The sequence below is a fragment of the Acinonyx jubatus genome, chromosome A1, assembly GCF_027475565.1.
Source record: "Acinonyx jubatus isolate Ajub_Pintada_27869175 chromosome A1, VMU_Ajub_asm_v1.0, whole genome shotgun sequence".
Lineage (NCBI taxonomy): Eukaryota > Metazoa > Chordata > Mammalia > Carnivora > Felidae > Acinonyx > Acinonyx jubatus.
Window position 1 is genome coordinate 143,083,269 of NC_069380.1, and position 13,823 is coordinate 143,097,091.

At 39.7% G+C, this 13,823-nt stretch overlaps 2 protein-coding genes and 1 long non-coding RNA gene across 4 annotated transcripts in view; 1 reads left to right on the plus strand and 2 right to left on the minus strand.

Annotated features, from left to right (window-relative positions):
- Positions 1–5,274, minus strand: part of LOC113593581 (uncharacterized) — a 44,368-nt gene extending 39,094 nt beyond the window's left edge. Inside the window, exons 1-2 of one of the 2 annotated variants that reach the window (XR_003413836.2) lie at positions 5,032–5,274; positions 3,377–3,439 (exon numbers count right to left, since the gene is read on the minus strand). This is a non-coding gene — a long non-coding RNA (uncharacterized LOC113593581). The remainder of the gene's footprint in view (positions 1–3,376; positions 3,440–5,031) is intronic. The other variant, XR_003413835.2, reaches the window with a different exon arrangement.
- Positions 5,272–12,753, plus strand: ZCCHC9 (zinc finger CCHC-type containing 9). The gene is made up of 6 exons (XM_015064268.3): positions 5,272–5,367; positions 6,482–6,891; positions 7,600–7,750; positions 7,984–8,076; positions 10,231–10,299; positions 11,566–12,753. The coding sequence occupies exons 2-6, from the start codon at positions 6,508–6,510 to the stop codon at positions 11,682–11,684; spliced, it is 816 nt and encodes a 271-aa protein (XP_014919754.1). The 5' UTR covers positions 5,272–5,367; positions 6,482–6,507; the 3' UTR covers positions 11,685–12,753.
- The window catches only part of ACOT12 (acyl-CoA thioesterase 12), a 53,765-nt gene continuing 49,626 nt past the window's right edge, over positions 9,685–13,823 (minus strand). Inside the window, exon 16 of the mRNA XM_027039044.2 lies at positions 9,685–10,047. Within this exon, the coding sequence (XP_026894845.1) occupies positions 10,040–10,047 (8 nt within the window). The 3' untranslated portion in view covers positions 9,685–10,039. The remainder of the gene's footprint in view (positions 10,048–13,823) is intronic.

Consider the following 13,823-nt stretch of genomic DNA (forward strand, 5'->3'; position numbering starts at 1 on the left):
CAATAGCCAAATTGTGGAAAGAGCCTAAATGTCCATTAACTGATGAATGGATAAAGAAATTGTGGTTTATATACACAATGGAGTACTACGTGGCAATGAGAAAGAATGAAATATGGCCCTTTGTAGCAATGTGGATGGAACTTGAGTGTTCTGCTAAGTGTAATAAGTCACAGAGAGAAAGACAGATACCATATGTTTTCACTCTCATGTGGATCCCGAGAAACTTAACAGAAGACCATGGGGGAGGGGAAGGAAAAAAAAAAAAAGAGGGAGTGGGAGAGAGCCAAAGCATAAGAGACTCTTTAAAACTGAGAACAAAATGAGGGTTGATGGGGGGTGGAAGGGAGGGAGGGTGGGTGATGGGTAATGAAGAGGACATCTTTTGGGATGAGCACTGGGTGTTGTATGGAAACCAATTTGACAATAAATTTCATATATTAAAAAAAAAAAATAAAACATAAAAACCTAAAAAAATAATTCTAAATGTAAAGCATATTCATTAAAGAGCATTTGTAAAATGCTGAAAGAAGAAAAAAGGAACTCAATTTCTTTACCCATTAGCCTTATTGTAAGGGTTCTAAAGCAGCTTAAATGATTGACAGATTTTGAAGAAAGCAGCTGTTAGAATGTCACTGGTCTGGACCTCTTTTTTATTTCCAACAGTAGGGTCATTAATTATTTTCCTCTCTCTCTCTACATGTATTTTTCTATAGAGTCCAAAGAAGTTCAGCAGGTGTCAGTGTTCTGAACACTGCACTGGGTACATGTTTGTACTGTACGTAACCCTCTTCTCTACATCTATCTTAGGAGACGCACTGTATAATCTAAAAAAATATGTATAGTTCTTCATTGCTTAAGCTGTCAAGGACAAAATGCAAACATTTTGTTTTTTGTTTTTTTTTAATGTTTGTTTATTTTTGAGAGAGAGACAGAGAGAGCACAAGTTGGGGAGGGGCAGAGAGAGAGGGAAAGAAAGAATCCAGAAGCAGGCTCCAGGTCTGAGCTGTCAGCACAGAGCCTGATGCGAAGCTTGAACTCCTGAACCTTGAGATAGATCATGACCTGAGCCAAAGTTGGATACTTAACTGACTGAGCCACCCAGGTGCCCCAAAATGCAAACACTTTGATTTAGCATTAAAAAAACACTTCAATTGACAAAATCTGGTCCCACCCATCCTTTCTAGATTCACTATCTTCCATTCCAAATTACAGTTAAACAGCTTGTTTTTTACATTATTTTGAAAGAGAGAGAGAGAGAGAGAGAGAGAGAGAGAATCCCAAGCAGGCTTGACGCTGTCAGTGGAGCCCAATGTGGGACCCAAACCCGTGAACTGTGAGATCATGACCTGTGCTGAGATCAAGAGTCAGACATTTAACCGAATGAGCCACCCAGTTACCCCAAACAGCTTGTTTTGAAGCTGCTCACACTGGTTTGAGACTCAGAGGGCCAGCTCCCTGAGGCTGGGCCTTAGACACTCCTAGTTCTGCAGCATCTAGGCTTATCCAAGCACCTCTCACTCTGAGACAATCTAATCAAGAGTGAAGCTTCAAGGGGCGCCTGGGTGGCTCAGTCTGTTGAGCATCCAACTTTGGCTCAGGTCATGATCTCACAGTCCATGGGTTCAAGCCCTGCGTCGGGCTCTGTGCTGACAGCTCAGAGCCTGGAGCCTGCTTCAGATTCTGTGTCTCCCTCTTTCTCTGCCCCTCCCCGCCCCCCCCACCCCGCTCAAGCTCTGTCTCTCTCAAAAATAAACATCAAAAAATTTTTTTAAATAAAAAAAAAAAAAAGAGTGAAGCTTCAAAATTCTAATGGGAGCGGTTCCAATTTCAGGTAAGATGAATTCAGCACACTCCACCCTGTGTCGCCCACTGAATCCATCTATAAAGCATAGATCAGCTATTTGAAGACTTAAAAAATAAGTAGTAGCAGGCAAATTATGGAAGACCAGAATTCAAAGTATCACTGAACCAATGCTAAGTTTACATTCTGGATTTTTATCCTGGACATTGTGGATGTTATTTTGTATATACTCTGAATTGGTTTACTTCTCATGAAAAAAACATTTAAGAAGGCAATTAACTTGTTTAGACTGGCATTACGGGCTTTGACTCATTTTTTCTGAGTGGCCATTCAAATCTCAGTTCATTTCCTTAAGCCTCTGAGTTTGTCTTGTGCATGTGGAGTTAGAGCCTAGCTCAACACTTCATGTATAGAAGTAGAAGCATCCTTTTTATGGCTCTCTCCCTTTCAAAATTCCCCCTCACTATCCTGGTATGGCTGTTAATTGCCTTTTTTCTCTGGTTCCTGCAGCCAGAAAAATGATGGCAGGCTTTCTTAAAATTTTTAAAAAAATTTTTAACATGTATTCATTTTTGAGAGAGAGACAGAGCATGAGCGGGGTTGGGGCAGAGAGAGGAGAAGACACAGAATCTGAAGTAGGCACCAGGCTCTGAGCTGTCCCCACAGAGCCCGACACGAGGATCGAACTCAGGAGCCATGGGACCATGACCTGAGCTGAAGTCAGACACTTAACTGAGCCAGCCAGGCGCCCAGCAGGCTTTCTGTTATAGTTTTAACTGCTCATGCACTTTTTGACGGTGGCCCATTTTCAGGGCAAACACACACACACACACACACACGCTAACCCATGTGCTAGTTGCTTCTTCAAAGTTTGACTCCCCTCCACAAGGGTCTGCTTTTACTTACTCTTCAGGATCCTCACACAGTGAATTTTATATTCTTCCCAGAATTTCTAGTTATCAGGATAAGAGTTGGTTTATAGAAATCTTATATCATCATAACTATTTTGTTTGAAACATAAAAATGTGTTGCCCATGTAAAAAATTACATTAAGATAATCTGGCAATGGTCAGCTTCTTAAGCTGGGTAGTGTTTACATGAACTTGTGTTTTGTAATTACTTCAGATGTTTTATATTGCTTTCTGTATGCATAATACACTTCACAATTTTCTAAAAATGAGGTACTTCAGCACTTCATAACCAAAACTTTAGCGCCTCATTTAACATTTACCCTGTGGATGATAGTGTTATGAAAATAGCATATTTGTAGTATTTCAATAATATCTGAATAGATAAGACTTAATAAAAAGATAATACCTTCCACTCTAAAAGTGAATACATCTTAAGAAAATAAAGTATTATATGGGCACGGATAACTTAAGTCTGTTTTAAAGTGGGTCAAGCAGGCAGGCAGGCAATCCCCTGCAGTACTGCAATGTAGGGAAGCTCACACTTTTGAACAGGGATCTTGGTTCAAGTCCTGACTCTACCTCTTACTAGATGTGTGACATTGGGTGAGTTACTTCATCTTTATGAGCTTGTTTCTTCATTGTAAAAATGGAGAATAGTACCTACCTCTCAGGATACTGGGTGAAGGAAGCAATGATTGTAAAGCATTCAGCACACAGTGCTAGGTACCTATAAAATGTTCAATGAAAGTTAGCTATTATTAGTATTGACAGTAATATTTTCTTCTGAACCCCACAGCATTTCTATGACCTATTTACTTAATTACTAATCTTCACTTGGTGTATTTCCACAAAAACAATTTGAGATCATGTTCTTTCACTGCCAGGAAATGAATAATTTTCGAGTTTAAAATTCAACATAATACTAAAAAGACAAGTTTTAGTTGAATGCACCCTCTAGTGGTGTACATTACATGCAAGTACCTGGCTTCTACAAAAGAAAACCTCTTTATGAAATGTCACTAGGTTGGTGCTTAGACCTTGAAGCCAGCTGGTTGAGAACATGGTATGAAGAGGATGATCATACAACTTTTAGGAAGCTCCCTCTCTTCAAGAGCTGGAGGAATTTTTTACCTTTTAAAACTTCCCCCACTGTAAGACCTAGGATATTTCTGATATTCACCATACCAAATCCTAGTATCCCTACAACATTGACTTTAATCTTTCCTCCTAAAGAAAACCAGGTCACTTTCGACTTTGCTGTAACAAGCATTGAAACGTACTTACTCTTCACTTAGTTAACAAAAACGTACTGAGCACCAACTATATATACTAGGCAGTGGGAAGACAATAAACAACTTATTCACAATTAATTATGTAATTACTAATTTGAAGCACTGTAAACAAAGATTGCCATGAGCTTACAAATAGGGGATTGGTCTAATGGCGGGGGGGGGGGGGGAGGGGAGCAGGGAGGGGTACAGGAAAGCTTACTTAAGAATCTAATGTGTAAAGCCCTGAAGGTGAAATACTTAACTAGAAGAAAAGAAGCACCGTACAAAGAGAGCAGCATATGTAAAGGCCTGGAGATAGCAAGGTACATGCAGCATTTGAGAAACTGAGAAACTGGTCAAAGAAGAGGAAATTGCGCAGGCTGAGGATAGAGAAGTAGTCAAGGATTTAATACCAAGTTAAGGTTGGAGTTCATCTTAAGAACAACAGGAAACTATTAAAGGATATAAAGCAGAAGAATAACAATCTGATTTACATCTTTAAAAGTTCACTTGGCTAAGGCATGGAAAGGGATTCCAAGAAGTGGTGAAAAAAGTGGATGCCCAGACCAGCTACCAGTAATCCAGGTGAGATGAGATGAAGCCTGGCACAAAGTCAGTGGCAGTTGAGATAAAGTGGACAGATAGTTAAGGGGTAAAATGGATTGATCACGATGCTGGGCATCAAAGTGGCAGACCTAGTGAACTGAGTGGGTGTAATAATGCCATTTTTCCCACAAAGTACAACTTGTGGTGGTAGCTGTTTGGGAGAGGTTGTTGAGACAATGAATTAAAAGGCTAGGGTTTTCCTCTTAAAGAGAACTTGTCTGACTACAAACTAGAATTATTTCCAATGAACTAGCAGTGGCAGGACAATTAGTCACCGACTTCCACCAACTAGGGCCCTAAACGTCTCTTTTATATTTCTATCACAGTGACCCACTACCACTATGCTAAGACTTTACCTTACATCTGCCTGGAAAGCCCTTAACTCACTCCCGCCCCAAATTTCACCAGACTTTTGCTTCTCAAAGTACAGTTCAAAGGTCACCTTCTCAAGGAAGTCTTCCCAGTGTTTTCCACCGCCTCCCCCCAATCCCGCCGTGCATCTCTTCCAACTAGTTGTGGGTTCCAGACACACTTCATCTCTGTGTCCTCGTTGGGCAGCGCTGCACCTTTCAAACGCTAGACGCTCCACAAATATTTACTCATATTCATTTACCCGCCCGGGAAGAGACCGTAGCACCCGCCTTCAGGACCAGCTTGGCCCGCCGGAAGTGACGCGCTCTCAGCGACAACGTATTTCCGGTCCCCAGTGCCGACTCGGTTGCAGGGGGACAGACTTCTCTGGTTCGCTAACTCGGCTGTCCTGGAGGATTCATGCGCGGTAAGAATTTGTGAACGGCTGAGCGAGATAGGACCCCGGGACCGCCAGATGCCGTGGAGTCCTCCCGTTCGTTCCCAGGGACGTGATGGGAAGGCACAGCGACTGACTGCTAGGCCCCCAACAGCCCTCAGCGCCAGATGGGTTTGGAATGCCGAGCTGCGCGGCCCGCTGAGGGCGCGGGCGCAGGGGTCGGCCTCAGCTGTGGGGTGCTCACTGCCTGAGCTGGCGCGTCTAGACCCACTGGGGCCCCCGCCGTGGGAGTGGGTCCCGCCCCCTCAGCCTTCATACCCAAAGCTTCCCCCTTCACGGGTACTCAGGGTGATGCTAGTCCACCTCCTGAATAGCTCCAGCCCCTACTGTGATAGTCGCAGGCTCTGCAATGATGAGTGTGCGCGCGTGGCATGTAGAGTAGCGTGCAACGTCTCACCTATTCACTGATTCCACCCTTCGGCTTGTGTTGCGGATGTTACTGAGGACGAGAGCTGAAGTTTTAACTCTGGTTGGTACACGGGGTGCCGCCCTAAAAGGGGCGCGGCTTAATTGAAAATGATTTGAAACCGCTGGGCTGGAAGCAGTTTATTCTCTAATTAGAAGACCAGCATTAACACGTGACCGCAAACACTTACTTGTCAGTCTATTGGGAAGACTTGTAATGACAAACTTTGCGTCAAGGACAGGATTTCTGTATACTTAATTTGCTATGCAAATTGATTGCTTTGAACTGACAGACTAAGCAATATGATGGGGAGAAAGTAGACCTGGGATTTACAGAGGGGAAACAGCCAGGAAACCTTCAGAATTGGGAAGAGTAACTTCATTCACTTGTATTACTATGTGATACATAATATTTTACAAAGTAATTTTTTTCTTGAATTGTTTTGCAGTTTTAAGCATTTATATACCTGTGTTTCTTTATCTGGTGTGGTAGCTTCTCTGGTAAGGGCTAGATTTACTTCATAGGCATATCTATGCAGCATGTTACAGAATTAAATATACACGAAGTAAAAAGTTTTAATAATTAAAGCGTCAACATATAGGCATAATGTGATACACTATGTATATTTAGTGGGTTTTTTTTTTAAATGGTTATTAACCAGCCATGCTTGTCTTAAAGTTTGATAAGGTAACTTTGATGAAATCATGACCAGGTGGGCACGAGTTACTACCACACGTAGCAAGAGACCTTTGGCTGCAACATCATGGGAGGACATGAAGAAGGGGTCCCTTGAGGGAGAAGGCCAAAACCTACCAAAGAGTAAACAACTTGAAGCCAATAGGCTCTCTGCTAAAAATGATACGCCTCAAGCAAAACACAAAAAGAACAAAAAGAAAAAGGAGTACTTAAATGAAGATGTAAATGGATTCCTGGAATACTTAAGGCAAAACCCACAGATGGTTCATAATGGAGAGAGAATAGCAACAGACAGTCAGGAGGTAAGGGAAGAAATTGCAGTTGCTTTAAAGAAAGATAGTCGCCGGGAAGGAAGAAGACTAAAAAGACAAGCAGCAAAGAAAAATGCAATGGTAAGATCATTGCTTCCACCAAACGGTTACTTTATGTAAGTCAAAACTATTATTCATACATTCACACACACACACACACACACACACACACACGTATGTGTATGTGTGTGTGTGTGTGTGTGTGTGTGTGTGTGTGTATATATATATATATATATATATATGCCAGAGTATGATTGCTCTTGTGTACTAGATTTGTAAAGCATCTTTTTTTAAGTTTAAGAGAAAGCATGTGCGCGTGCTCAAGGGGACAGGGACAGAGGAGAGAGAGAGAGGAGAGAGAATCCCAAGCACGTTTTGCACTGTTAGCACAGAGCCTGACCAGGGTTCAGTCCCATGAATCATGAGATGATGACCTGAGCCAAAATCAAGAGTTGGACGCTTAACTGACTGATCCACCCAGGCGCCCCCTTTTTTTTCTTAATGTTTATTTATTTATTTTGAGAGAGAGAATGTGAGGCGGGAGAGGGGCAGAGAGAGGAGAGAGAATCCCAAGCAGGCTCCTTGCTATTATAGCGGAGCCCTACACAGGGCTCAGTCTCATGAACTGAGAAATCATGACCTGAGCCAAAATCAAGAGGCAGACACACAACCTTCTGAGCCACCCTGGTGCCCCACAAATGACAAATGTTTTAAAGATATTTTTTATAACAAGCATTGATAAAGCCACTGTAGATTTACAACATGGAAACTCATATTTTGTTTTCTCAGGTATGTTTCCATTGTAGAAAACCTGGCCATGGAATTGCAGATTGCCCAGCCGCCCTTGAGAATCAAGATATGGGCACTGGAATATGTTACCGGTGTGGGTCCACAGAGCATGAAATAACCAAGTGCAAAGCCAAAGTAGACCCAGCTCTTGGTACGTTTTCTATCGGTTTTTGATTTGGTTAATGTCAGAAGTGGCCAATACGTAACCAACTGGGTTTTTTTTCTGGACAGAATTTATCATGAGTATGCCACTTAATATTTTGAAATCAAGACTGAATTCTAAGTTGTATTAAAAATAGGGGTTTTCAGAGTATTTAAAATAATATGAATTACATGACTTGTTCTATACTTAGCCAACTTAATAGGAAATGTTGATCCTTACAGGTGAATTTCCTTTTGCAAAATGTTTTGTTTGTGGGGAAATGGGACATCTGTCCAGATCTTGTCCTGATAATCCCAAAGGACTTTATGCTGATGGTGAGTACTGTTAACCTTATATGTCAGAAAAGGTGAGTTACCATGTAGAGTTGTGATTTAATTTGTACTCAATCAGTTCTTGAATAAGTTCTTGAACAAATAACAAAACCTTGAGAATTTTAATTTTTATCAAACTATTCTTTGTACTCGAGTTGATGTGTAATATGAGGATGTATTAATCAAATCAGAAATAACTAAAGTGTGTATTTCAAGCATTGTGCTTTCAGCATCATTTGTGGGAGTAGGTTATAAATATCTACTTTTAAACATAACAGAAGTAAAGGGATTATATCTCAAGCTAATATAAGATTTAAAAAATAGTGTTGTGAATTTAATCACAGGCTAGCATACCATTTTGGATAGATGGGCTGGTACACATTCTTCAATATTTGTAGTAATTTTTATTTCTGAGTGTTTTCCTTGGTCAGTTGTCTAGCATGGGATCCTGTAACTTTCTTGTCTGTAGCTCAGCTAACATATTAAGGTCCCTGAATAAAGTCTATGATCTCTAAAGCTTTAAGGAGGAAATTTTCTGGTAATGTGAATAATGTGCTCATGTGATAGCTGGTACCATCAGATTCTAGACATCTCTTGTGTGTCATGTCCTGGGTTCCATGGGACAAGTCCAGTGAAAAGGCACAGCTTTTGGAATCAAGCTGACCAGTTACAGCTCCAGTACCACCACTCACTAGTTGTGGGACTCTGGCTGAGTCAGTTAATTTCTCTCATCTCAATTTCCTCCCTCGCCTGTAAAATGGAGATGACAAACTGTATCTCATGGACTCTAAGATGAACATTATTTCACATTTTCATGTCCCTGTACTCAGAATGTATCTTACCATTGGTGAGTGACATGTAATTGGCAGATTTTTTTTCCTGAGAGGTATGTAAAATAATTATAATCAATAGTGTATTAGATATGATGAACTATGGTATCTACCTCGAAGAGCTATGAGAATTAAAATATATTGTTCAAAAGTACCTCTTCTATTTCACTGACATCTACAACAGTAAGGAAGCCTAACCCTGGAAAATGCCCAAAGGTGCCTCTCAGTTTTGAACTTATGACACAGGTCAGATGACATGAGTAATGGGCAAAGATGGTTTTGGATGGTTACGCAAAATGACTAGGTATTTTTAAAAAGTGCAGCAAAGAAAGCAGATCACACAGAATTGAGAATTCAGCCACGTTTACATCCTGTAGGGTCATTTTTCTGGATAAGTCACTTAACATTATAAGCATGTCATACTTACAATGCTTGACCATTAAGTAACAGTGTTTGACCATTAAGCTAATCTTAGAAACCATATGTGTTGTAATTCACAATCCTGGAATGTTGCTTAAAGTAGGCAGACAGGCATTTTTATTAGGATGAGGCTGCCTGGCAGTCAGAAGGCCCTAAAACAAAAGTTAATTTCATTCCTTTTGTAACTGCTCACCCCTGTCTGACCTATACAGATGAGCAGTGGGTCCTAACCTTTTTTGAGGTTATTGGTCATTTATTTGATAAGAATTACAGACATCCTCCTCAAAAAATGCATCTGGACACAACTTTTGCCTACAGGTTCAACAGTTCACAACACTTTGCCTTTTTTTTTTTTTCAACGTTTATTTATTTTTTGGGACAGAGAGAGACAGAGCATGAACGGGGGAGGGGCAGAGAGAGAGGGAGACACAGAATCGGAAACAGGCTCCAGGCTCTGAGCCATCAGCCCAGAGCCCGACGCGGGGCTCGAACTCACGGACCGCGAGATCGTGACCTGGCTGAAGTCGGACGCTTAACCGACTGCGCCACCCAGGCGCCCCAACACTTTGCCTTTCTAATCATGGTTTAAGGTCTAGTCTTGTGTGCAGTGGCTCTCGAACACTCCAGAGGACACGTATCTTCTTCCATTATGTCTCTCTTCTCTTTCCTCCTTCTCCCCTGAAGGCCAGGTACGAGAAGTGGTGGGTAGGTACAGTTCAGTGCTCTGTGAGATCAAAAGGAATGGACGATGGACTTACTAACTGGAATGGTGGCACCTACCTATGTTCCTGTTTTCAACTACCTTTACAACTGACAAAGTTGTGAGGACCAAATAAGAAAAGTGTTTTGAGACATTATAACCCCTCCTAAGTATGAGAGATTTTCAGTGACTTTGTTCTTTTAATAGGTGGTTGCTGCAGACTTTGTGGCTCTGTGGAACATTTTAAGAAAGATTGCCCTGAGAGTCAGAATTCAGGTGAGATCTCTTGGCCTCCATTAGAAGGGAAGGGATTAGTATTCTTTGTTTTTCTTGAATTTTTTTATGAAGAGTTCATTGAGGTACCACTGATTTTAAGGCAACCTGGTTTCCTACTACAGTGATGACTTAATCATTTCTCTGTCAGGAGTAGACACAATAGTATTAGCTGAGTGTTAGCTAGTATTATTAGGTGAGGAAAAAAAAGTGACCACTAAGTCCTAGAAGACCTTGATTTTATAAAGCATTGTATTCATAAACATTCATATTTGGCAACTAATGAATTTAATAATGGAGCCAATTCTGTTACTAAAAGAAAAATACTGATTCACTAATAGAAAATCAGAAATATGAAAATAACTCAATATTTTTATGATTACCATCCTCATATATGCTTTGCTTTGTGTATACCTGAAGGACTCAGAGTTGGTTGTAAAAACTGCCAAAAATATTAAAATTGTGTTAGGTACACTATCTGGCCAGATACATTTTCTTCCTAATGAAATACCCTTCGTCACCAAAAACTTCATAAATGTTTGCTGTACCTATTGCAGGTTTGGGGGGAAGTGGAGACCATTATTATATTAGTTTACCTAAATTAGAATGATGATAATCTTGAGCAAAAGAATGCAAGATAGGATAGCAGTAGTCCTTCTTAAGGAAAAACACATTTCTTTTTATTTCAGATAGTCACAGTACTACCCAATAAGTCTGCCCATTCTTCCTACCCGAACACTTAAATTTGAAAACCAAGAGTTCTTGTTTATGATCTTGTCTAGAAGAAGACGATCTTCACTACATTGTAGCCAGTGAGACTGAAATAATGGAAGTGGAGTTTGAATTCTCCCTCCTGGGAGGATTGCCATTCCCAAATGACAAGACTGACAAGCAGATGTTGTATAATTTCACAGGTGGAATCTTGTGCATTTAAAACTGATGCTTCATAAGTCTTACTGTTTACAGATTCTTAGAATTCATTGACTCTATAATGATGAACTCTGGGAAAGAATGAAAGAGCTTTCTCATCAATTTCTGCATTGCAAAGCAGTTGCTGCATTTCCCTAATTGGGATGAGAAATTGCCTGTGGTACTCCAAAATCAAGTGTTATAATCAATTACAGAATTGCTCACTCTCCTTTAGTGATGGAGTCTTCCCTCCTTGTGATTATTCATGTCAAAACTAATTCCTTTGCTCAGCTAGTACCAATCTGGGTGGATGTATTTGATTACCATTTTTCTTACATTCTAACTTTCATTCCTTAACAGATCGAATGGTCACAGTTGGTCGCTGGGCAATGGGAATGAGTGCAGACTATGAAGAAATTTTGGATGTGCCTGAACCACAGAAACCCAAAACAAAGATACCTAAAGTTGTTAATTTTTGATAATGATTAGTACTATCATTAGTTACCACCTCATTGTGAGCTACTCTGAACTGGGCCTACCTCATATACTGGAGCTGAGCTCCCTTGGAGACCTGTGTTGTAGACATCAGTATGATGTGCATATGGTCAGATAGTTTCCTGAGTGCTATCCATTAAAGAGTGCCTCTATCACTGGAGAAAATCATTGAAGAAAAGTATAAGATTTTTAAATTGGATTCTCTAAAAGAATATTTTTAACAGGTAGAATGTAGGTATAACTAAGTGGTTACATACTTGATTGTAACAATCATCTTTTTCTTAAAAACTATGCATTAATGTGAACCACCCTTAAAGTATAACTTTTGCGTTTAGAAATGAAGTTTTGGTTATACTGTTTTCTTGGTTCAATATATCAATTTATTATTATATTAGGAATTTATAAGTTGCCACAATACTGTATTTTTAAAATATTTAATTCAAAAATCATTTGCTATGTACTTATTTTTCTGAATACCTCATTCTGGATTGAACTAGCCATTGTCTGTTTATGTCCAGGTAATCCCTTTGGGAACACAATCTTTTTATGAATTCTAGATGAGATTAATTTTGGTTAATTTTTGTTTTAGTTTTGACATAAAGAAGCACAAATTATTGAGGTAACATAGAAGAATACGTTAACAACAGCTCCTTCTTTGTCCTGGATTTTCAAGAGTGAAATTCTAGCCAAAATTATTTTGGGGTATTTAACCAGAATGATGTTACTTAACAGATTGTATATCACACTTAATAGCATTTTGTTCATGTGTTTTAGATGAGTCTGGGTGAGATGCAGGTATCACCATAATAGAGTTAGAATGCTAATCAGAGACCCATTAGCTTCTTTGTTGGATTTTATGAATACATGCATACTTAATACATGTATTTCACAAGGCTAGGGCTCATATTGTAATGGAATGACTCTAGTGGATTGTGTGTTTCATTTGGAATTTTACCTGATTGGATACATTTGTAACTAAAGGAAACAGCTGTGATTAGTTACTGTAGCTTCAAAAGCAAAATATTTACCAAATAAGAAACACTTTTCTCTGTTTTAATGTCTGCAAAGCTCAACAGTTCTAGTCTTAATAGGAGCTGTTGTTTTATTTTTGGTGTGAGAGGTAAACATGACAGAATACAACTCAGCATCCCAGAATGTAAGGAAAGGAATGTCATTTAAAAGAAATCACACAAGTCATGTAGCTGGAAAAGGATAGCAATGCTGCCTTAGTCATTTAGCCCAAACACACTCAGATTTATTTCACCTATCCTATCAGGTGTCAAGGACTCTGGCCAGTCAAAACCTGTCTCCAGTAAGAAAGGCAAGCATTAAATATTTCCCAAGTACCTGCTATATTCCTGGTACTCTCTTAGGCACTAGGGATTGTGACAGTGATGAAGACAAGGTCACATGCTTTCTAATGAGGCTTTAGGATGGAGAGGAGACTTGGGGAGAGATGCATATCAGAAATATCAGTATATCAGAAAAATATCAGATATTACACTTTAAAAATATTCTACTGAATCGCCTAAGACTTGGTCATTAATCACTCTTCCTTCAGTCCTTTGGAAATGTCACCTCTTACAAGCTTATTCACTTTTCTATGGCTGACTCCTAAATCCATCTGGCCCTAATATCCTCAATTACAGTTCCTACTTGGATGTTCCACCAATACCTCAAGTCATTACTGCAGTAATTTTCAAAACAATATAAATTCAAAGACCTATGACAGGCAGAGGTTGGAAGTGTCTCAATTGTAGGAGAGGTGTGAAATTTTACCATACAAAATTTTAGTTAAGTAACTCCATTATAGCTAATTTTTTTGCTTTTTAAAATCTAAAAATATTCTAAAAAATTTTTCTGCTTCTGCAATGTATAGGCATTTAAATCTACATATTCACCCTTAATGTATGTAAGTGTTAATTCATAAAATTGGAGCACAGTCCAAAGTTTATGTAAATGAAAACCTGCTGACACGGAATAAAACTAATTAACAACCAGACCTAGGCTGGGTGAGTGGATGGGTTGGGGAAGCGGGTAGGCTGGGGAAGCAGAGGTAGAGATCTGATATACAGCAGGATGTACCTAACCTCTTAAGTGCTCTAAACTCTAATGGAGAAGTC